Source organism: Stigmatopora argus, chromosome 5 (assembly GCF_051989625.1).
Source record: "Stigmatopora argus isolate UIUO_Sarg chromosome 5, RoL_Sarg_1.0, whole genome shotgun sequence".
NCBI classification, from domain to species: domain Eukaryota; kingdom Metazoa; phylum Chordata; class Actinopteri; order Syngnathiformes; family Syngnathidae; genus Stigmatopora; species Stigmatopora argus.
The window spans coordinates 5,004,627-5,029,846 of record NC_135391.1 but is presented as its reverse complement, the minus strand read 5'-3'; the positions used below and the strand labels follow the sequence as shown (position 1 = coordinate 5,029,846).

Sequence of the window (25,220 nt, the reverse complement as noted above, 5' to 3'; positions counted from 1 at the left end):
CAGGAGAAATGATGTTTTGTCCCAAAAAGGTTTCTGTGAGCATAACAATGTGCAATATCTTAGTTTGTGCAATATTTTACAATTTACCTTGCCCGGACGTGACTTTTTATATGACTTATTTATGTTTTTACTAAGAAACACGCACTTTGTGGAGTAGCACCACTAATATCATTATACACAGCTGTTGTATAATGACAATAAAGGCTTTTGATTTGATTTGATATATCGTGTTTTACGGCCACAAGTTACAAGGGTGGTCTTGATCTGTTCTATTTCCCCTGATCTCTCAGAGAAGACTGTAGACTTGTGGTACAAACCTCAAGTGTTTGTACTCTTTGCAAGTTCCCAAAGAAGTACAATACGGAAAAGCAAGCCAAGCAGGGTAAATCAAACAGTAAGAAAAACACAACATCATTAAATATGCATGTTTGTGTGCCATCTTTCTGTGCATCTAAGCCTGATGTGCCTGGTGATCAGAAGAAAGTGTCTTTCATTGGATCCAGAGGCAAGCGAAAGACAACTAATGGAACACATACGTAGGCTGTTTTCTAAACCGCAGGAAAACAGCTAGTGAGGATCCATCAATATGATATATAGATTTAAAAAAAAAGACAAAACTCATTCAGTTTGAAACTAAAACATCAGAAGCAGATGTTTCAAGGGTATAAAAAGAAGCCATGACCATATAACCGTTTCCCACAACTCTAATCACTAATTAAATATATTTAATCCTACTTAAAAATAGCCAAACAAGATAGAGTTAATCTGACAGACAGTCACAAGCAACTCCATGTGTATTAAATTTGTGTCTTTATCCAACCTTTTTTTTAACATAAAAAATTCTGTAGTAGATATGTCATCAGAAAACAGAAGTTGCACTCGCTGTTAAAAGGCGTGTGCCATGAGTCATCTACATTGACATTATAGTTAACATTCCTAGACTGGGAGTTTGATTGCAGGGCTTTCTACTTGCCTCTCCCACTCACTATTTCTATTAATGAAACAGCTCACAGGTCCTGGCCCCAGTGGGAGACGTGGTCATGCAACGAACGATTTGGCTATTTCCATCCCTGACCTCCCTTCCTCCTCGATTTAACAATTTAACACCTCACTCAAACTTGATATGTACTGCATGACTAAATTGTCTGTTTATTGCAGTGCGAAAACAAAGCACAGTTTGGCAAATAAACACCGACCAAGTGTCAGACAAAGCGCTTTCTCTCTTTCCTTTGGCAGCCATTACTGCTCAGTCCTGCTGTCGGAGAGCTTGTATTGCCTGAGGGGAAGTTCCCATTTGAGGGAGCATGTGGCAGAGAGGCTCTAAATCCCTTCTAATGAAGCAATATGTAAGAGGTTTAAGCCTCTGGCAATGTCAGCAAGGAAACACCACTCCCAGACAACAACGAAAAAAAGGTACGCATGTGCATTTGCTTAGCTCTGTTTACATCTGCTCATATTTAAACTGGAATATCGGATTTTATTGGGGAGTGGGATTTACATGATTTAGACAGTGCAGAGAGAAGGGACAAAAAGGGGGTTCTTACCTTTGGGTGTGGTGGAAGAAAAGAGCTTCTCTGATCCTACATCAGACACCTGGAGAAATAAGACGCAGTGTTTTAGTGGATTCGTTTAGTCAACTGAATCAGTGCTATACTCAGATAATTGGGGTATTCGTCAAAACCTTCATCTTAAGGTTTTTTGAGTTGCAAATTTAAGTGCTCAGTAAAAAAAACAAAAAACACTAAAGAACACTCCCTCTGTACCTGATGGTCCCTGACTTGCCTTTGGTCAGGCAACATTAGGTGGCACTGTTGAGCCACCTGAAAATGAAGTGTTACCTTATTCCTAAGGTCAGCTATGCTGCATCATCGTTGAAATCCGTTCAGGTGCTCAAAAAATATTTCTACGTCAAGTCCAAGTCATTCAATATTTTTTACTTAGTATGGTTAAATTAAATGCAACTGAACCTAAAATCCAATGTCAATCACAACATCCCAGACTGCACGTTATCCAATCTCTTAGCAAAACTTCACATTACAGCAAAACCATAAAGAGTTTTCCTCCCTGTTTTAATGTAACCATTGATAAATAAGAAGTTCTCATGCATGAAATTAACTGATTCCCCCAAAGCCATTTCTTTGAAATACAAAAGAAGTTTCCACACCTTTCAATGAAATACTAACGCAACCATGCATCTTCACTTAGGTTTTGCACAGTTTTACGGGATTTCTTTGGAATCCACACCGTGTCTCCTCTTATCTGGGCTGCATAAAAATAAAAAACTTGCAAGAGCATATGTTCCACTCAAAGGGTGCAAGTGCCATCAACTGCAGCGCTTGTATTTTACGTAGCACAAAGGGAACATATGTAGTAACAAATGAACAGTGAATCAGAGTACTAGAGGGAGAGACAGAAAGAGAGCGAAAACAAATGATTTTGTAAACACAGATGGCTGTCCTTGGCATCCCTGTCAGTTTTCCACAAATGTTTTGAGGGTGTCCTCGTTCGTCTCTCTTTTCCAACAACTCCCAATTTCTCCTACACTACCACTTGGTTTGCATTTCTCCACAATGCTCATCTCTGTGTGCCTTTTGTCTGAATGCTAACCACAACAACCACCAAAATTAAGCGGCGGAAAAGCAACTTTGCTCCGTTTTTGTTCAACAGGAAATTCTAACAGAGAGCGACGACAACCATGTCAAGGTCCTGCCATACTTAGTCATATTATAAAGCCAAAATCTAGATGATTCATACTTCAATAAGAGGAAAGCAACACTATCTCTATGGCGATAAAAAGACTTCCAATGGTCATTTTTGAAGATCATCTCCAAAATTGGAGTCACAATCTTGTTTCTCACTACAGCCAAAGACCACAAGGTAAGGTTATTGTTCTGCATTTCCCACTTTACTTCTTCCAGAAACAGTGCCAGGCTACAACACAAGGTCTTTGTTATCTTTGGATGAGATTAAACGCCTCAGTACTAAGCATCAGCATTAAAACGGCAACCACCTGAATCATTGCCCCACAGGACCCTGGCACAAAGTATATGGGCTCAGATTGGAAGAAAATGTGTCAAATGGACAAAGGATCTGGCTCAGAGACTGACTAAGTGTGGCATGAGGCTGGGGAAAAACACAAGGGAGGGAGTAGTGTAGCAGAATGGACAAGAACAGTTACAACAAGTGTTATGACTGCAGTGGCTATCTTGAGAGCACTACAGACATGACAAATAACTGTGACTTACTGTCAATGAGCTTGCAGTTATGCCTTTTTAATTCTAAACATCATGAGCAACCACCACTTTGGATGTACTACTATTCTTTGAACTTGCCCAGACAGCGTGAGTCAGATGTGTAGTAACACACAATTACAAGGTCGCCTTACAAAACCATTTTTAAAGACATGTCAAAACAGTATTCATTTGGCCAGCTGCTGTTTTAAGAAAACTTTCTTGGATTTGCGTGTCAAGTTGACATTTTCACCAAACCGATAACTGCAGTGTTTTGCGGTTGCGGTGAAAAACGGTCAATGTGCAACAAATTCTTCTCGCATTAAAACCACAGTGACAGATTTAGATTCTCGGAAAAGGACACCCAGATTTTATAGTTCGCAAACTTGCTAATATAACTATTTAAAAATACTACTTGGGGGGATTGCGAGCCAAATTGCCAGGGAGCCAAAAGTCCTTGGAGTGGGCTGCGGGAAGCCTGACCTTTTGTGGGACGTCTGCTATTTAGGCCTGGGGCTTCATGGGTCTGGCCCCCCTCTCTAGAGGGCCGTCAGGAGGCTTCAGCTTTCCTTCCCCATTCTATTCATTAGCCGTGCTTTATGATTCAGCTTCCTCTGAGCCACACAAGAGCTCCCTGAGGAAAGAGACTGCTGGAGAGAGGGGGGAAAAGGGGATGAAGCTGAGGGAAGGGGAGGAGAAAAAGCAAGAAGGAGGTCACAGGGCCCAGCCGGGGCCCAGCACTCAGCAGCTGTGAAAGCCTCCTGTTTCCTCAGCAGGCGTGAAAGGGAAGGGGGGAGCGGCACAGCAAGGAAAAAGGGCCAGAAAACCCAGCATCAGAGTGCTAACTCGTCAAAGTGCCACATGCTGAACTGTAATTCCCAGATTTAGGGATTGCCAAATTACACTGCTGCTTGTTTGTAAGAATCCGCCAACTTCCGCGAACACCTCCTGATTTATCAATGACGTACGAGCTTTGGTAATTGCCGAGACGTAAAGGCTAAGTTTTAGTAGCAGCGAGTTTACAGCTGACAAGCAGTGGGGAAAAAAGACCTCGATCACTTCTAATGAACAACGTGGCAAGGTAATCAATTTGGACAATCTGACACATGCCTAATTGCTTTTTAGAAGTATTAAACCACTTCAATGCAGAATTCTTGCACAGAGGGCCGGCTGAGAGAGGAGATGAAGACATTGAGGGAGGGTGGGATAATCACTTCAATGACCTTCAAGGCATGAATTTATGAAAGGCATTGATCAGTTAAGCCTGTGATTTCTCAAAGATGGGAAGGTCAGCAATTACCCAGATTCAATTAACCCCTTTTCCTGAAGAGTGCTGAGAGACTTTTTTTTTTTTCCCACCCACCAAGCTGCACTTTGCATTATATTGCATGATACTGAGGCTTTTCAATTCCTTGTGTGCACTGCATACTTTGAACATGAGGAAAATTATCTCCAAAAAGGAAGATATCCTGCAGCCAGAGTTTAGACAAAGGCAGACTAAATAAAAGCAAACATGTACAACTTATGCCCTCCCTTTCTAGTAAAGAAACATACTTTTTACACACAAGCTGGCAGAGTTATTGCAACAGCTGTTGTGTGACAACAAAAATCCCTGTTTAAGGGATTTTTCGGTGTGCGCTATGTCTACGGTTATCATGTTTACAATTAAGTTTATGCACATTCCTTTTGCTAAAACAATCATTGAAAATCATCCCTTACATCTATATCTGATGTCTACTCGTCACCGTTCTTGATCAATTGATATCCGAAAAGTACATAGAAGGCTAAAACCGGCAGGGCTTCATTTTCTGTGTTCTTGTGGGGGCGTAGCTCAGTGCTTCAATAAACTCTTTTATCAGCACCCACTCAGAGCCCTCAACTACTATCACCCTTTAACCCCCAACATCCACTAATGCGTCTTTGGCAATAAACGCCCCATTAGCCATGCAGAGTAAGCCTTACAGATCCCGGCCAGCAATGGAAGATACCAAATTAATTATCTCCCTTGCATTTGTTCTCTCCACTGTTCCAGAAAACGGAATGACCTCCCAAGCGGTTGTTTATTATTAACTGCATTTGCAATCCAAGGGAAAGAGAGTCAACTTGGTGACGACAATTCCATCACGGTTGCTTGCGTGGTGGAGCAGGTGTGGGCCAGCAAGACGGCAGCCCCCAGTGATTTGGATCGAATGTGCACCATAAAGAGCAAAAAGACAAGAAATCACCCACGCAATTGTCTCAAAGTGGACCATCATTAAGATGATAATGAATTCCATAGTGATCATGGAGAATGGATTGGTTTACCTCCGCACACAAACCTCTTTATACTTAGCTCAGGGTGGCATTTTTATAGCCACATTGTGCGCACAGTACCACGGAATAGACAAATCGTGTTCGCTCTCGCCCTAGCAACAGGGAAATGAATGAAAGGAGCTTTGGGTGAAGGAGCTTAAGTTTTGTGTAAAACACGGAACTTGCTTACGCCTCTTTCTCCCCGAGTTGTGAGGCAGTTGCTAGTGTTTATTAAATCCAACTGTCAGTTTTGTATAAAAATTAGTGGTCTATCAAGCGAATACCCAGGCCGGTTTCATCAGAATGTGCTGGACAGAGTAGGTCGCAAAACAAAAACTGCTGACCAGATTAAGCCGATAAGAAGAAATGGACTAAATAGCACCTGGTCTATTCCACAAAAGAAGATCATGACCACAGAAAACTCCAGGCACGCATGTGATGTAAAAATGGAATATCCAATACGCCACTATTATTTGGAGAATTCCAACTAATTAAATCATATATTTGTCATTGTATCACTAATAATGGCAATATGCCAGATAAGGAAAAAATATTTTGCAATAAAACAAGTGTAGAAGATGGAAGCCTTTTCACCTTTTGCACCGATTTTTGTGCTTTTCGACCCACACAACCTGAACCCTGCTCTCTGATATTAGCAAACATTTGTAAGATTTTAAGGCTAGCATGTTCCCACTGTCTTGTTAAGTGAACTTGATTATGTTCATAGCGGCAGAGCCAAAACAGCTGCGAAGGCCTCTCGTTAAGTGGCATAATGCAATGAGGCACAGACTAAATTGCGGCGATAAAAGCCGACAGGCAAATCATCTCTACCTTCCTGATCCATTTAAGTCAATTAATCCAACACCTGATCTAAGCTCTAAGGCCTAAAAGCATATGGTCTCTTGGACTTAGGTTTTTAGGGCACGGGTGTGCTCAGCTGGAGACCGAAAAAAAACCATTCACACTGCAGGGGTGAAACCTAATACGGATTTGATTGTTAATTGTTAAATGTTCAAATAACAAAATAAATGTGATTTTTAGTTGTATGGAAAACTTCTTCAGTCAAGTAACATACCATCACTTCTTGCTACATTGATTCTTAGTACCACACACAAATGTTGACTTTGACTGCAATCAATTGGTCGTTCTTCGCGGAAATAGCAGAAATCTACTTTGTCAATGTTAAAGGCTATCTGAAACCACACCTTACATATTTTTTGGAGTTGTCACATTGCTCCAACATACAACCATTCATGTGGAATGTGTGTCTTTTAATTGTACATATTTGGCCACAGTGATAAGAACCACAAATAATCTAACTGCGGAATCAAGGAGCCGCCCGGCATTATTTGTGAAGCACGAAAACAAAAACAAAAAAAGCAGCAATAGCAAGCCAGTCTAAGCATCTCTGCATATCAGATAGTAGATAATACATAAACCGATTGCCTGGTAAACAGCAACAAAACCAAATGCTAGTTTATTTTTTTGGCGGGATAACCACATCGAACTCAAAAAACATAGGTCACACTGTGTCAATATCCTTTTCTCGCTGCTGTCAGTGTGCTTGACAGGCAGCAAACAAGCCTTTCGGATTGTTATTGTCTGAGAGACAGGATGACAAGACGGGAGAAATGATTTCAAAACCAGGTTTCTTTGGTGTACTCGCATTGGAGCATTGTTTTTGCTCTGGAGACGATTGTAGAGGAGATCATATTCCGAGTCGGAAGCCGAGCCACAGTATCACCGCCATATAACAGAGAGATACACATCATTCCGACTCGTGCACTGTGACATAATGGCCCTGCGGAGTGCTGCAGGCAAGCTTGGTAGGTAACCACCCCTCACTGCAACTTGTTAAGAGAAAGGTGTCTTTAAGCAGTGCTCAATAGAAACTCTAAACTCTCTCTCCCACTCCATGTGAACAATGTCTAGGTGAATCATAGACCACCTCAGGCGATGTAAGCTACAAATTTCTTTTCTTCTTTTTTTAAGTTCACACTGTGCTTTTAACTTGGATGAATTTGCCATGAGGGCAAAGAAAACAAACTCAGCGGGATGTTAAATAATGCAGAGATAAAAAGTGGTGACCCTTTCTTTTACCTCAACCCACACACAGTGAAATTGCCAACAGAACAGCACAGCACACACAAAAAAAGCTAATGTTACACGGAAATGTGTCATGTAAATAATGTTGTCTATTCTGGACACCTTTCATGATCAGTAAATAGGAGGAAGCAGATCCTTTGTGTGCCATTCAATTTAATTTATCATTTGAAAAATACTATAAAAATGATACAAGGAGGATCATTTAACATTCTAAACCAAGTGTATACTCGTCGCGGTTCTGCCAACTGCCTCGATTAAATGACAAATTGACAACTAGTTGAATATAAAAAGAATCGATTATTTCCATTCACGATTCATTTTTTTAGAGACATTGTTAAAATGCCTAAGAAAATGTCAGAATCCCCTTTCTTGAGCCTCTTAAGAGCCAATATTCTTAAGTATCTTCATTATTATTTACATTTTAATAAATAAAGGGGGAAAAAGCTTTTTTGTAGAAAAAGTAAATTAAATTAAATACACATTTTAAATTGACATTTTTGTTTAGTTTGAATTAAACAAAAACTAAAAATTGTTGTTATTCTATTTTTATCTTTAAAACATATCGGTAAACAGTCTCTGGTCAATGAAAGAACAAAAATGTCATTTAAATTTAGAAAATAAGAAGTCGTTAGACATGATTTACTTTTGTGGGACACACAAAGGCGGGCCAGATATGGCCCTGGGGCATTGAGTTTTACACATGGGTCTTAGCCACTTCTTATCCCAGCACACAAACCATCTGATCTTTCTACTTGACTCATGAGGGACGTTAGAGTTTACCAATGCAGTGGGGAGTGTGAAGCCGTTGATGCTGCTTTAGAATCATCATCTCTCTTTAACCACAAGAGCAGCTGGAATGAATCTATGTGGATTTAGGAATTCTCCTGCTCATATGTCAGCTGCAAGCATTAATGTCTGCCAGGCAGGAGGATCAATACAGCCACTTGTCCTGTAGAGGAATGAGGGGAGGGCACGGAGTGCAAGTGGGGGGAATGGAAAACTGGAAATGGGGCAGGATAAGATTGGCATCCAAAGCCAAATGTCCCCTTCATTTAACACCACCTGACCCCTTACAAAGGCACAGCATACACCCTACTAGCACAAACAAACAGGCTATGCGCTATATAAAGGAGTCTCAGACCTCCAAAGCGTCCAGTCATGTTTGAAAGGGATGTGGCACGTTAAGTGGAATTTACTTTTCAGGCAGACATCAGGCCTCAGGTTTCTGCTGAGTGAAATCCTAGCCGCTCCCTGCAGGGTTGAACAGGACTTCCATTGCAAAGCCAGTTACCTCTAGAAATACCTTCGCTGCTCACTTGCCTTTCAAAGGGTGGAACAGCGGTTGTTGGGCATGTTTATTTCCACCTGAAGCCATTGAATAGAATTCCTTTCCCTCTAGAATCCAGTGACGGAACTGGCAGAGCCAAGTCGTCAAGGACGGTTGCCGTGAAGGAAGTTTTTGTCTCTCTTAACTGAGTGCCTTTTGACTGCATTCTGAGGTTACCCAAACCCAAAATGAACTCCAATTAAAGTACACCATGGGCCACAAGCGCTTCATCCAGAAATGTATTCTCAATCCATCAGTTTTCCCCACGCAAGGAATTGGAATGGACAGACCGTATTTAAATAAGTCAAGTCTGTAATCAATGACATGCTTGACTATGAAGAGACATTCAAACTTGAGGTTACATTTTTGTTTTTTTTATCAGAAATGAACAAAAATTGCTTACTTTTAATGGATTTGCACATAAGATACTACTACGACTTTTACATTTATTCGGTCAATATTGTGTGAAACCAAGTAAGGACACAATTAGGACAGTGAGAACAAAGGAATGTTGTTGGCCTTGACAAAAGTGTGTGAAGCATCAATTGCTCATTATATTTAGATTAAAATATAATGAAGTAAGTGAATGCAACTTTGTCGTACACATAAAACAGTAAATTATGCAAGTTAAAGGAATAAAACAAGTCAGGGATGTTCCCTAGAGCAATAATACACTTTTCTATGGCTTGTTCGTGTTGGCAAGAATGAATATCTGAGCACTTGCTAAAAGCTTTGTTATTCTTTGGAGTATGCGTAAAAAGCACACAAAATGGGCAAAAGAACGTCGAACCGCGTACAGTATGGAGTTAATTTCAGTTCTGGTTTGGGAGTTCAAGTAAAGTTACAAGAGTGTATATACATAATGCATGGTATGGATTTCCCCCCCTTATATAATAGGAAATGGGAGCCTAGATAACGGGTTATTGCAAAGGTTCATCAAATAGGGAAAAAAAACCTTTACACAGTATGTCAACGTCCAATTTAACTCTAATGTCTGCACATGGACGAATAGTCAGCATATCTCAGGTAGTTCCTGTCTATATTTGAATAAGAGTTGTGCAAACATTCCAAGTCTAGGCAACATCTTGTGTGCTCAAGTAGTCTTTTCTCATATTTAAGAGAATCCTTGGATCAGTAGTCGGTTTTATGCGCCAGGGCCTCTGTACGGCATGTGACTCATTCAGAACCAAAAGAAGTGTGTTTGCATTTCATGTCAGCCAGTGATAAAGAAGCATGTGGAAGGATGAAGGAAGTCTACGTAAACATGCAGTAGTTCCACATGAAAAGATTGACCGTTCCACCCAAAAGGACAAAGCAGGCCCATATTTCCGTTGGAAAATTACATTTCTCATTGTAAGTCTTGCGTCAAAGAGAAATTTTTGCATTCACAAAATTACAAGGTTGATAGAATGATGAAGTGGGGGTTAACTCAAATGATACCTTATTCAAAATAATTTTTCAAAAACATTCAATGAGAAACTAAAACTGCAAGCTTATTTTGCCATCTTCCTTCACGGTTTCAGCTATAAATGCTTCATGCACATGCTTGGGTGCATCGCAGTACGGACCGCTCCGCTGAGATGGTGAACCTGTGTGGCATCCCACCGCAAGCCATCCACATGCATGTAACTGGAAACGGCGTGCGCTTTGCTCTAGTCCTAAAATGTCCCCGAGTATTCGGCTCTCTGCTCATGTTGTCAACTGTGATGACAGAAGTCTGGCAGGAGAACGGTGTCAGGGCACATAGACTTTTGGTACGATGCAGGTAGTCTCATACCACAGATTAATCTCTACATATATACACTTACAATGACTTAAGCAGACATCGCAATGATGCCATGGAAACGTACACAAGTACACAGTGTGCAACTGGATGTCTACTAGTCCATTTATCACTACTCAATATGTGGCTGAAATAATTGAAAATGCAATGAATCCAAACAATCTCCATCATTCAATTCAATGTCATGTCTGAACACTTGCTCTCCCACTCCCCATGTACGCCACTTTACCACTAATATGTAGCCTAACTGAAACAGTAATGCTATTCATACCAGTAGTACCAAAAACTGGTCAAAATATTTCAGTTAAAACCAGGCCTGAAGATGACATATTCGCGGGAATGGCGGGGAAGCAGGGAAAGAAACAAAAGTAATTCCTTTAAAACGCCCTTCTAAGCACAAGTGACAGGTCTCATGGTACTCAAGGACAGAGAGGCTAAAGCCACGGCATTTTTTGAATTATGTTTTCAAGCAATACCGCCATGTGAGAAAGGAATGTGTCTGACTTGTGCCATAGTCAAGAGTGACAGCAGCCCAATTATATTTCCCTAGCTACTAGTAATTTCCAGCCCCGACCCAAGGAGGAAGGCATCTGCCATCTCTCCTTATTTTACCTCTAATCACAGTCTCGATGACACCCCGATGTAGACTTGTTCCATTTCTCTGGAATACATTATAGCGCTATGTACATATCCGTTTGCAATAGCAATCCTGCAGCTAGAATTCTTCGCATTATCACCGCATCACCTACATTTCCCAGTCCGCTCAACGAATTTCTGTTGATGGTGGCAGACCAGCTCCCGAATGTGATTGGAGACAAAAATATGTCTTTTCAAAGTCAGCACATTCTGGGTTAGCAGAAATTTAACAAGTCCCCTGGAATCTCTCCATTGATAGAGCAAGACACGGCCTACAGACCCGGAACCGGCACTTTATAAGTCAAGAGAGGCAAACAAGGCTTGATCCCATGAAAGCTTATAAACAACCCGCCCAATAAATGTTACTTTTTGTGGCAAACACAGATCAGTGACTAATAGATTGAGCTAAAACCCTATCTTGCTGATGAGCAATGTTAAGAACAGGGCAAATAATGATGGCGTGTGAGCCAACAAACGAGAAGGAACGAATCCCTTATTTACACTTCAGACTCTGATATACTTTTTAAATGTACAACATATTACGCACCACCAAAATTATATAGTTCTGAGATATGGACTAAGCACACTGCGTTCGGCAACCGGAGAGTTCTCTTTGAATCAACTTGATAGTCGGGCAGCACTTGCAGAGTCTCTCTTGACTCGCCGCTGTTGCCACAGTGCTAAATTGCACAGCTGTTCGACAATCTGTGGCGGTGTTAATTACCCAAATGTGAGCAGCAGCTCTTGAGTTCCTCACTAACGAAGGGGACTGCTTTCCAGCGAGAGCGCCGTATGTTTGGTATGTAGGCCCATTTCCACCTAATGCTCCCCAGGCAGCACACAGACCATCACACACATCCGCATGCTGAAAAAGATGCATCTAATTAAAGCCCCTGACTCAAATCTGCTTACTAAGGGGGAAAATAACGATGGAGCTGGATTAAAAGACGATGAAGGAGGTTGGGTGGGATGGAGGGCTTTAATACGCCACACTTGGAAGGGAATACGAGACCTCTCAATCGTGAGATCTCAGCACGGCTGGAAAGAAGTGCTCATTGTGAGACAGTCGCTTTTTGTCAATGTGATCTTTTAGGACTGCTAAATCCTCCAGGCAATGAAAGACAAGAGATGGTTTCTGGAAAAGCGCCTCCTTCGCTGTCTGGACCGGTAGTACGTCAGTTTTCCACTACTGCTGGATACGATTCCATCGTAAAGCAATTCAAGCTAAATTGAAAACAAACCGTGGTGTGCTTAATGATTTGCAGCAGCTCCCAATAAGAGTGCCTTTTATCCCTCTAACAGTACAACATAACGGCTATGAAGCCTCTCCAGTGAGACACTGTAAACTGTTAATGCACTCCATTACACAGTACATCACCCCACTTCTTGCATGCAATGCTGAAAACAAAGATGTTAAGAACTCCCCTCATGAATCATACTTGATGGCTAAAAGCCTCGCTGCTGTGAACCACCCACCTCCGGTTATACGTGAACAACACAGCCTGAAGTAGCTCTGGGAGATTATATAATGAATGCACGAAGCTAAGGTGTCACTGGAGCTCGTACGCTGCACAAAGCGATGGGGCAATTAGGCCCACACGACAACTCGGGATGGCGTGATGAAGGACTCCTGGGCTTGTCTTCTCCGCCTCTGTTCCTCTATCATTAAGGTTTGAGCAGCCACATCTGGCTAATGGCACGTCTGGGGTTCCTGCTCAAACACCGTGCCACGCCGCGCACATTTAATTACGCCTCGTAAAGGTAACAAAAGACATGGCAAGCCCGGGCGCTAAGCTACGTCTGCAAATCCTGAGGTAAGACGGCATGGAGACAAAGGCGACTGACTGGACAGATGCCAGCATTACAGGTTGACCTCAGCGAGCAGCTTCAAAAGAGGCCAAATTTACTCAAGGGTCTCCGCCTGTCCTTGAGATTGGGTCCAATGAGCAAGGGGCAGCCCTGTACCACAGAATCAAAGGATTTCTATTCATCGTCTCTTATTTCATGAAGAGCCCCCTGTACGGCTGTTCGCGGTCAACTGTTTGAAGTGAAGAGGGATTTCGAGGTTAAAGCCATGTCGCCAAAACAAGAATAACAACAACAAAGGAGAACGATTGTTAAGTTGCCAGGCGGTCCGACTTGCTCCACTTCCTCCGAGCCTCAAAGCAGCCATTGCAGACCTCATCAGAATCAGCCGAGAGCATGAGATACACATTTACGCATCGAGCGGCTGACCTTCGTATAACATCAGTTGCACCTGGAGGTATTCGAAAGACCTCAGATGGTTGACATTTTGTGCGGAGAGAAAATTAAGAAAAAAAACAAGAGCCTCAGGTTTCTAAGGGAGCAGATGCAGACACGTTTAGGAAATGCATGGCCACAAAGAGCTATGGCTCGATGTCACAGTACGGCCTATTGTCTAGCATTTTGGGAAGAAAAAAGCTCCCGGTCACTTCCTTTTGGGCCGTTGTGTAAATCCTCTACTACCCGGTGCACTTAATAACAGAGCCAGGTTTGAAGGAACTGTCATGCAACCCAAAAAGCGGGAGGAACAAAAAAAAAAGCATGTTGTTTTTCCAACACCTCCGTTTCCCTTTACAGCTGCTTGCCTAGAGCATCTCTCTGCGTTATTTATAACCTTAAATGTTAAAAACAGAGACGTCTCTGCAGTTTGCATTAAAAGAAAGCCTGCCAAATGCTTCCTTCTCCGCTTTGGGTTTAGACTTAGAGGGAGAGTTTTATGGCAAGTCCCTTGTCAGGGCTAAGATGTAGATCCAAGAGCCACAGGGACAAGCATAAATTCTCCATCTCCCGCTGTGGACCACAAAGTGGTGGAGCTCAGGGAGTGTCCTTGAAGTATCACATCACTTGCTTGGTGTCATCTGTTATCTAGTAATGACGTGTCCTCTGAAGAATCCGCATCCCTGGTGGCTCATAAAAGTCTTCTGAATGACAAAAAGAACGGCTTCCCTGTCAGATGACTGTGTTAAAAAAACAACATACAATATAATGGAGAATGAATGGTTCCTTCAAACGGTTTTAACCAGAATTTGAATGGAAAGTGACCAACGAATAGGCAAATTTTGTGGAAGGTGTATTAAAAAAAATAATTTAAAGGAAGTCAGCATGAGAAAAAAAAATGTGAGTGATGTTCCAGTAGTCCAACGTTGGCCTGAGAAGAAGTGCAGAATGTTGGGAGCGTTGTTTTTTTGAGTCTACGAGCATAGCACTCTCTTCCATAATTCTTGAATTCTCTCTCACAAGGCAGCTTAAGTCTTGGTGTGTAAGCCAATTTGGTTAAGCTCCATATTTTAAACAAGTCCAGTTGGGATTTACAATAAATTTGGGTTGTCACAACCTAAGGGTGGTTTTAACACCAAATTTATCAAGATTTGTAATGAAATACATTTTATTTTAATCCTAATGGCACCCAAACACAGTCTTTCTTTGTACCTCTCGTCTTCCCACCCCCCCATTTCTACCGCTATCTGACTTTAGATGGCACAAGGTATTAGTCTCATGATGCTGGGTTTGTCATGTCTTCCCCAGCTGTGATCTGCCCCAACTCCACGCTTACAAATAGCTGGAGGATTTTTTTTCACCCTCTTATCACATTTGCCAAGCAGGCCTGTTTCTTATCAGCTTTCCGCTCGAGATAAATGGGTTTTTGAAGACGGGAATAAGAGAGGTTTTCGCAAACTAATTCCAGAGTCCCATCTGCAAAAGATTACAGATAGGTGCTGGGAGGCAGAGAAATATACATATTTTAATATTTAAGCGTTTGGGGGTATCACTTTAACGAGTGATAGGTATAGCAGGGTAATTTACTCTACATGCTCAAGACGTGTAGACTTAAAATGTCGTAATAAGAAGGGATAATTGACTGAGAACATAATTTGGTGATGTTGTTCGTGATCTAATCAGCAACACTGGTAGTTTTTACACATTTTGATGATAGAAAATTGGCATCTACATCTATGTGCAACACTATAAGAGTTACTTTGTACTTTCATGGAGTAGAATTTAAGACTACATTAAAACATGCAACTCCAATTTTTATAGCATCTAAGAAAACATTTCCATTTCGTTTTTGGGGGTAAAAAATAGTTTTGGGAGTTGAAAGCAAGCTATTTTATCAGTATAGCAAAACAAAACATCACATAATATATACTACACAGTAGTTATACTGTTATGATAAACCAGACAAAAGAAATGTGTATTTTTAGACCATTTCATCTGACCTTAATAGTCCAACTATTAACCATAACCTCTACTAATAAGTCCAACTTTGTCAGAGGAAAAAAACAAGTAGAAAAATAAAACCACGGCGGATTAAAAACAACAGATATGAGTCTCAATGGACATATTACAATAATACCCTTAGTGAAAAAAGTAGGACATAGCCTAAAACTGCAATTAGGACATGAAAAAGAGCTCTGTAGGATTAGAATGGCAATGTTTTCCTACTTGAAAACAAATAACACAATGTTTAAACTTAGATTACTTGGTATATATAATATAATAAATATAATATTATATACTATATTATGTTATAAATAACCTGATTGGATCTCCCATTGAAGGCAAAGATTTTAAATAGTTAGATGAACCTATTTACTACACAATATGATGCTCTATAATTTATATCTCAATGGAACACGATAATCGGCTCCATATGACTAAACTGCCGGTCTCGGAAAATACGAACCTTATGACGCAAATGTTCAATTGTAACTTCTTTTCAGTCCAAGACAAAAAAAGCCGAACAAATCGAATTATAATCCATTCCAAAAGCAAAAACGAGAACCTCTCCCAAGCGAGTTTGAGCGATGACGATCCGCACATTTTTTTTCTCGACTCGAGCGCGATGTTTACAAAAATCGGGGTAGAAAATGGAACAATCGCCACTCTGTTTCTTTAAAAAAAGAAACATTATGATACATTTTGAACAAAAACACATTTTTGGGGTCTAAGACGTTACGATGTTTTAAAATTCGAAAAAAATCGACGATTATAAAACCTTACCCGGTTCAGTGCGCGTTGAAAGTGGTCGTGAAGGAGGGTATCCAAACCACCCCGACGGCATCGAAAAGGAACGCACAGTCATGAAGAGATTCAAGCAAACACCGAAGAATTAATCCAATTATTGGGAGAAAAAAAATCAAAAAAATCAAATGACGTATAGAAGAAGGTAGGGCGATTCAAAAGCGATCAGCCGCCGAATGAAGTGGTTTCAAATCTTTCGTCCGTCTTTCGGACACAAACAGACGTCCATAAAATCGTCTAGAAAAACGACGATCCCGTCATTTTTACTTGACAAAAGTTCACGCAAGCAATATCTGCCGCAGATCGGAGAAATGATGTTGTTTTTTTTGTTCTCAACCTCAAGATCTCCCGTTCGGGACTATCCAGTCGGGAGGCAAACACGCCGATGACAGATCGTCCGCAAATAGACTCCCCAATTCGGCTTCAGTCAGACAATATGACACAATGTACATCCAATGACAGAATAAGCGCCTTCATGTCCATCTTGGGTGCCACTGGACCGGTATCCATAAGGTCCAGGGTCCATGGATCATAGCAGAAGTCCCGAGAAAAATGCAAAACGATCGGACTTGCGCTCAACGCGAAGAAAGACTGACTGGCGAGGCGAGACTGGGCTTCGCGTCATCACCGGGTGAGCACACGCAAGAGGGGGGAGAGAAAGAGCGAGCAAGCGAGAAAGAACGTGTGTGTGTGTGCGTCTGTGGGTGTGGGTGTGCGTGTGCGTGTGTGTTAAAGTGTGCGTGTGTGTAAAACTGACAGCAAAAGGCCAAAGCAATCAATGCCCGATCGCTTGATTTAAAAACAAAAGATGACTGTTTTGTACAGTCTAAATCTCATCTCATTTTTTGAACCGCTTTATCCTCACTAGGGTCGCGCGGAGTGCTAGTCTATCCCATCTGACTTTTGGTCAAAGGCGGGGGACACCCTGAATTGGTGGCCAGCCAATCGTAGGGCACAAGGAGATAAATGAAACCATTCACGCTCACACTCGTAACTAAGGGCAATTTAGAGGGTCCAATCAGCATACTGTGCATGTTTTTGGAATGTGGGGGGAAATTGGAGTACCCGGAGGAAACCCATGCAGGCCTGGGGAGAACATGCAAAAATCTAAATAAGTTGATGTTTAATTACTTTAAGTAGCAAGTATTTTCTGTACAGATATGCATGGTTGACTGCAAGATGTTTCATTTTGAGTGATGTTTCAAATACTGTTTGTAAATGCCATTGCGGTTCTAAAGAGGTTGATTTGTCGCAATTAAGTTTCAATATTTCCAGTGACCACAAAATTATACTTTTTTATACATTGATTTATGTAAAACAAAATGCTGAAATGCTACTGTTTCCTACATTGATTTCAATATGTCAGGTTTTGTTTCTTAATTTCATAAAGAGGCACTGTTTAAGGGACTAGATCCCTCTAGTGTTAAAACTGAGAAGTACAAGAAACTGTAGGCTGAATTTAAGATTCTTGTGCTGGCCATCTTCACTAATATTTTCATAATTGTTTTTGCAGGTTTGTTTTGGTCGCAAAATCCCATGGTGTAGCCCAATCCAGAGTATAGCATAGCTCCTTGGAGTTGAGTTGAGTGTATTTTGTGTTCCAGCTTTCAGCTTCATGTCCATTCAGTGGTGACACTAATGCTACCGTCCTCAGCCAGGAGAGAACACTTAATCTCACGTAAGACTGCGCTTACTGAGTTGATCTTGAGGCCTGATCCAAATATGAGCCTTGTGGAAATGGCATTTGGCAATAGTAAACCTCCTTTCTCAGCACAGTCTGAAAATAGAACTGTGTACTGCAGCAAATAGAGAAAGATCTCTCAACGTTGAATGTTATCACTATTATTTTCAGAGAATATTTTTGGTATATTTCTTTCATCTCATCAATTTTGTTTAGCATTTTATCTGTTCATCTTTTCTCTATTTTGAAATAAATGACCATATCGTCCGCATTGTCTTGCGTTATGGCATCATGGCGTCATGACGTCATGGCGTTTCGTCTTTGTCACCTTGCAGTTTCGTCTTTCTATGCGCACATAAGCCGTACCCTCGATTCAGTCATCATTTTTTTTGTCCGAAAAATGCGGCTTATATGCGAGTAAATACGGTAACTGTTGACGCTGTAATCTGAAAAATTACAATGTCGACCAATGATTTCCAACACATTATTGTATTTTTCAATCTAACTTGTCATTGAAGTGCTAGAAACTGTTCATTTTCAACACATCTATCACCAACACATCAAACCCTGAATATTCGAAGAACTGAATGGGTAGAGGCACAACAAAGACGTCACTACCAGAACTGAACACCGTCATGTTTTATTCCATTTTATTTCTGCCGCTGTACGTTGCAAATTCTATCCCGAGAGGGCCTTCCAGAACCCATGATTTATTCATTGCAAGGTCTCAAGTATCATAGTCCAATCATGGAGAATGAGTACCTTTTTCAATGACTCCCATCGTTTAATATGGACAATACTGTGTTTTAAAGGTCACCCAATAGCCACACAGGCATACGTACTTTCCAATGCAAGCAGTGCTACTGTGAGAGCGAAATAAAGGAACACTTGGATATCAGATCCTACGAAACACTCTGGAGACAAAGTAAAAGTATAAGACTCGAGAGTTTAAAAGCTTGCGGTAGGAGAATAACATTAACAGGGTGAATACGGTTTTCTTTCATTCTGCAGACGAGTTTAAAAACACATTGCGTACAAAGGTATCCAGGCAAGTTGTTCACAACCTTTATGGAAATGACGTTCATCAAAGCTCCCTCAAATGTTTCCGAAGGGTCTCGTTCGACATGAAAAGTCACCCTGATTGATCGAGGCTACGTAGAACAAAAAGCACCCTTCGCCAGGCACATTAAAAATGAATTTTCTCTGAGATTCAAAGGGCTGTTCTGCCGGGGCAGGGAGAGATGAGAGCTGCTAACATGCTAGTTTGCCTCAGGAGCCCCTCTAGCCTCATGTCCCGGCTGATCTATCCATCAGCCCTCAAGCTCGCAGAGGTGAGTGACTGTTTGAAGGCTCTCCTGGCTACTTTATCCGCAGGCTCAACAATCCAATATTGGTTGTTGCCCAAGATAATTACTCTCCATTGATGCTAGCGTACCCTGGGCTAGCCGCAACCATTTGCATCGCCCGACGCGACTGATCGATCGGCGAGGGAAAGCAGTCGGTAGCTGATAACGATGTATAAATTGACCGGCATTTGTAGAAAGCATGTTATGCTCTCTGCGGCTTTTATTCTCAAGCACCCCCACCAGGTCCTGGCCTCCCCTCACCCATCGCTTACTTTCAGTGGACAAGCTCAAGAATGGCTTCCACTGATAGAATCAGCAAGGACATTGCCGTCTTTATTCTTCCAGCAAAAGCGCCGACGTGTCACCTTGACATTCTTTATCTTCCTTGCGGCAAAGGCGAGGGAAAATGTGCAAACGAGATCCTACATTTGATACACGATTGTTTATGGACCAACAGCTTTCATTTCCCCTCCCACGGTGTTGAAGATTGACAGAAGTGAAAGATTCACTTTGGCTGTTGTTATTGTGTAAACATGCCAAAGCCTTATGTGATATGGTGTTTGGTTTGTATGCATGAAAATATAATTTGCCCAACGAAAAAAATATTAAATTGGAGAAGCGAAATTAACCAAATAATGTATGTGCACTTAGCCGGGTGACTTTCAAAAGCTGATAATTTTCATGTTGGGTTGTTTTCAGTTTTGATGGACATGCCACTTGCATGGAAGCTCCAGAGGAATCGGGGATAAACAAAGCACACTCAAAGCCATAATCGGAATAATCTTAAAGTGTGAAAGGAAAAAATGAAAAGGAAAAACAAGTGACACTTTCTCTGTAATAAAATTTCCATTACTTTAACAAGATAAAAGTGAACTGCGTTTCGACTCACAGAGTGTGAAAGACATTTGGAAATGAATTTTTCATGCACATTGATAATTCAGTGAAGACTGGCACCAGTTTATTAACATTATATGACTTCTCTAGCTCTCTGCGAATAATAACTCTATAATTTGAGGGTCTTTGGAAGAAATTGCAGTAACTGTCAGCATGTTTAAATCCATAACGACTGTGGTGAAACAGCCCATGAGGTTATAGCAAAATTCAGATGAAAATAAAGATAAACCGGTTACCTGGTTAAACGGGAGAAGTCTGAACCTGCAGTAAATTAAACTGAACTCTCACTACAAAAAAACAACGAGAAAAAAACAAATACCCGAATAGAAAAGTTGAACCATGGTCTTAATATTTGCTACCATGAGCCAGTATTGCCATCAGAGTGAGCAGAGGGTCAGACTTAATCCACTAAAAGACACATGCAGGGTCTCTAAAGTGCATTTGTCGCACAGCCTGAGGTTTAACAACTGACATTATAACTCTATATCTCATCATTACCCCACGGTATGACAACGCTATTGAGAAAGGGGTCAGCTTGGGGGAATATATAGTGAAGTGCAAAAAGTAAGATTGATGATTAAAGCCAAATGCATCCCACTAGTATGAATCAACTAGTATTATTACCGTATTTTCACGACTATAAGGTGCACTTAAAAGTCTTAAATTCCCTCCAAAATAGACAGGGTTCCTTATAATCCAGTGTGCTTTATATATGGACCAATACTAAAATTGTTATCACGATAAAATAAAATAAATCAGTCGATAGGGTACACCATCCTCTACAGCTCTCACAACTACGGCAAGCAGCCCCCGACTACTATTTTCCCCGTAGAAAAAGTACTGCGCAGTGACTGCTGGGATATATAGTTCTTTTGTCAATACACCCAGTATGACGGCGAGCACACTAATTTGGTGCTCGCTGTCATTCCGGCTGGATTTACAAAAGAACTCCTGCTGCTAGCTAGCTACTATTTGCGAATGGATTGTGGCCTGGACATCGACATCAACACAGCGTTACGAACGGTGGCAGGCAGCGTCGGGCTAGTTACGCTAGCTACTATTTGTGAATGGATTGTGGCCGCCTGGACGAACGTATAAAACTCAGCGTTTTCGATGACTCATTTGGACAATTGTTCAATTCAGACACAGAAAATGAGGACTTTGATGGATTTGTGGGTGATGATGACGTGACTACATGGTAAAATGGCTAAATAAAGTACAACCTAACTTAGCTTTGCTTCCGTTGCCTTTTTAAAAACGTGTTTTTAGCGCGTGTCCGTATGTTTAAGCTGGTGTATGTTTTGCCATGCCTGGCTGCGTCTTTAAAAACGGTGCGTCCTTTGTGTGTATCAAATACAGAAATAGCACTCGTTACTGACACTGCGGCTTAAAATGTGATGTGCCATATAGTCGTGAAAATACGGTATTATTATTTTTTGTTGTTGCAGATTCCATTCCTGTTTTGGGTCACGCTTTTTGTCAACGCCCGGAAAGATTCCCATCAAATATGATTGAGCTGTACATATGGCATGCGAACAGGCACTTATAAATTGTGGGGAGGATCTAAATGTGGACACACAGCAGTGAATCCCACCAGAGTCAGATATGTAAATGGGGCAGCATTCATGAATGTTACAAGGTTAGCTCTTTAGCCTCATGTCAAAAGATTTGGAAGAATGTGAGAGGCAGATGCTTTGATAGATTTATAGTAGCTGGGGGAGGGTCTCTTGCTTCCCCGCTGCATTGCACACCAAGTCTCAATAGTGTTACGGAAGAGTATAATAAGACCCCTTGAGAGAAAACGCTAGGAGGGGATAAAGAAGCAACCGGGCTTTAAAAAAAAAGACAAAAACAACTAAATCTGATTGCAGCCATTGCCTTATTAACATATCCTTTCACCAGCAGAGGATGCCACTGGTTCCAATTCAGTCAGACACAGCTGCTGGTATTTTATTATGAGTTTATGATTCAATCAATTATGGCTCGAAAAAAACTATGTCTTAATTAACTCCATGCACCAGTGGTGGCTTTTCACCGGAGCTATTATAGAGTAGAAAGAATACAAAATGGCTGCTGTTCATCCTCAATTTTAAAATACAGGCAAGATGGCGGTTGGTAGATAGAGACATGCAATTTTGATAATTCATGTTATGCGTTTGATAAGTAAAAATAATTTGTACACTGGAATTCTTTCTCTTTGATCGACCGCAACTGTTGCTGGACTTGTTTTGACGTTTGTCCATTTTTTATTAAAAATTCTAGTGAATTAGGCAGACACATTGGTGCATTAATCACGAGTTAATACATCTAAATAACCCACAAAAATAATCTTGATAGCATAACACTATAACATGTTACATGAGGAAAGGAACTAATCCAGCATTTAACCACAGTTGAAAAAAAATCATTTTGTAAAATACAATTCATCAGCAAATAATTAGGTTGAAATTCAATTAGGAAAGCAATATTATCAACCCCAAATACAATTTTTTAGCAATTAGATTCTTTATGTAATTTAGAGAGACGCCAGCTATTCCCTGCAGTCACATTGCCCAACTGGAGAAAAACAACCTAAGTGTTTTTAACTGCAGTCAGATGACATTTGGATCCTTCCAAGCCAATTGTGTCAAGGACACAATAAATACACAAACTACACAAAGCAGTCTTGAAGGCCATGAAATAAGCCCTGAAAATCCAAGTCAACATATGGACAAATTCCGTTATTTTTGGAGCTAATGACCACTGATTTTGCAACCATGCTTCATTCAAGGAAATCCTTCAAATACAGAATTTTATATACAGTATTAATTTGCAATATCTGGCATTCATTCCCTTGATATTTCCATCCATTTGGATTTAAAAATACATTCAGAACGAAATAATAAAATGTTACTTCTACACTGCGTATGCACAAAGCCCAAATTTGGAGATGCACTCCAAAACAATTCAATAACAAAATAAAATAATAACATAACTGACCCACAAGACTAGTGCAGATTCTGGGAAATAAATTGTTAAAAACCAAAACGTTATTACATTAAACTTATATTAAAGAAAATATGCTTTTACTAGTCTAAGTGCGCAATGACAGTATAATTACTCGAAAGTGCATATTATTATTACAATATTGATAGTTTTTGCCCCATTTGACCCACACATCTGCTATTATCGATGACGGTAACCTTTAATGATCCAGTAATTTGGATGCCTGTGGTTGCGTTTTTTTATCGACGTCACATTTTTTTCCCTACATCACTTCCAAATTCAGTCATACCTCCAGAACTCTGCCCATAATTGCTTACTTCTAATGGGTTGAATCTTCTGCGTGGTCTCTTTCTTCTTTAGGGGTCAATGGCAGTTAGCAAAACAACTACTAAACGGTGCATTAACGCCTTCTCCAACCTTTTTAATTAGCAAGCATTGAACGCCGCAAGCCGACGTAAAACCGCGCGGCGGGCTAACGTCGTCAGGCGTTGGCTTTAGTAGAGTCGCCAAATTTTCTAGGGAGTGGCGCGACCACAGGAGGATCTGCTGTGTGGTTGCGCCACCAAAACTACGACACAGTGTTTCCATCTCGACATATAACTGCTGTGCTCGAGCCTCTACGCGAAAGATGGATTTGTTTTATTTACGACGCCAATGTTATGGAGCCAATCGGGAACGGCGGGCTTTGCAAACAAACTTTTACTCGTGGCTGGTGTTGTACCAACCATTTGACAAAAAAATGGATAGAAACGTCACTGAAATGTTTAATGAACGTTTCCTTGTGAATTTGACACAAAGCTAACTGCAGGATTGGTTTGTCTGGAATTTAAATCAGCGGTTCAGGAAGTAGCTTCAGAAAACGAGGTGTAAGAAGGGTTGTCGATCTTAAAACCTTGAGGATTTGGAAACATTTAACAATGAATTGCGCGTAGTGTGTGATGATGAAATGAAAAACAAAAACTTTAGCATGTCGCAATGATTTTGGGAAAGTTCAAACAACGAAAAACACATTCAATCCTCAAGCGATTTATCAACACAGAGCCAATCTGGAACGAGACGCCCAAAATGAGTTAAAACATTAACACCAGTCAGATGGTTTCCATTTTAGTCCATAATAGTGTGTGTCACTTCCTTAAATCCAATATTCTTAGCCTGAGGACCCTTGCCCTCCAAACTAATGGCTTCCACATCGAGAGTTACTGTTCTTACCCGGACTATCTTAACCTGCAATGAAATTGAAAAGAAAATGCTCTCTCAGCATTTTCTTGGAAAAGTCAGCTTTTTGTATAGACTGACATTTTCACGTTTGAATTAATTTTGATGGCGAAGTCGGCTTATCTTTAGAGTCTTTGTGCATGTAATATGGATTAGGCACTTTAGCTCAGGGAGCTCATCCTTGATGCCAGAAAAGCTTCTTTTCGTCACATTCATCTGGCCACAAGCCTGACATGACTTCTAACCCCATACTCTCATGGGATATCACCATCACTCCTCCCATTTCCCCAAAGTGGACTGCCCCGATGCTCCATTCAGAGCCAGGAAAGATTTGTGTATCCTCTATGCTAATTACAACAATAAATCTCCAGGGAGCGAAGGTGAATGTCTTAAACATTAGTTTCATTAGTAATGTCTTTTCTCATCTATTTCAACTCTGTACACCTGGTGTTGGGCATACAATGATTTCTGTACTTCAGTAGCTGGACTACAAAGATTGCAATGCGAAGAGCCGTAAACATGAATGGACGGTATGCCTGCGTGTTTAAATGTGAATTGATTCTAATCCAGTTTGTCTTATTACTTGTTTTTCCCTCCTCAAAGGCAAAATTAAGTAATGCAGTCTCTGGGCTCATTAGACTTTTCGACATTTGAAAATTGTCTAAATTGAATAACAGAA

The 25,220-nt window shown here is 40.9% G+C and overlaps 1 protein-coding gene across 5 annotated transcripts in view; it reads right to left on the bottom strand.

Annotated features, from left to right (window-relative positions):
- The window catches only part of fbrsl1 (fibrosin-like 1), a 187,732-nt gene that overhangs the window by 27,125 nt on the left and 135,387 nt on the right, over nucleotides 1–25,220 (bottom strand). For all 5 annotated transcript variants that reach the window (XM_077600023.1, XM_077600024.1, XM_077600027.1 and 2 more), the window contains one exon: nucleotides 1,545–1,593. In XM_077600023.1, coding sequence (XP_077456149.1) covers nucleotides 1,545–1,593 — 49 coding nt within the window. The remainder of the gene's footprint in view (nucleotides 1–1,544; nucleotides 1,594–25,220) is intronic.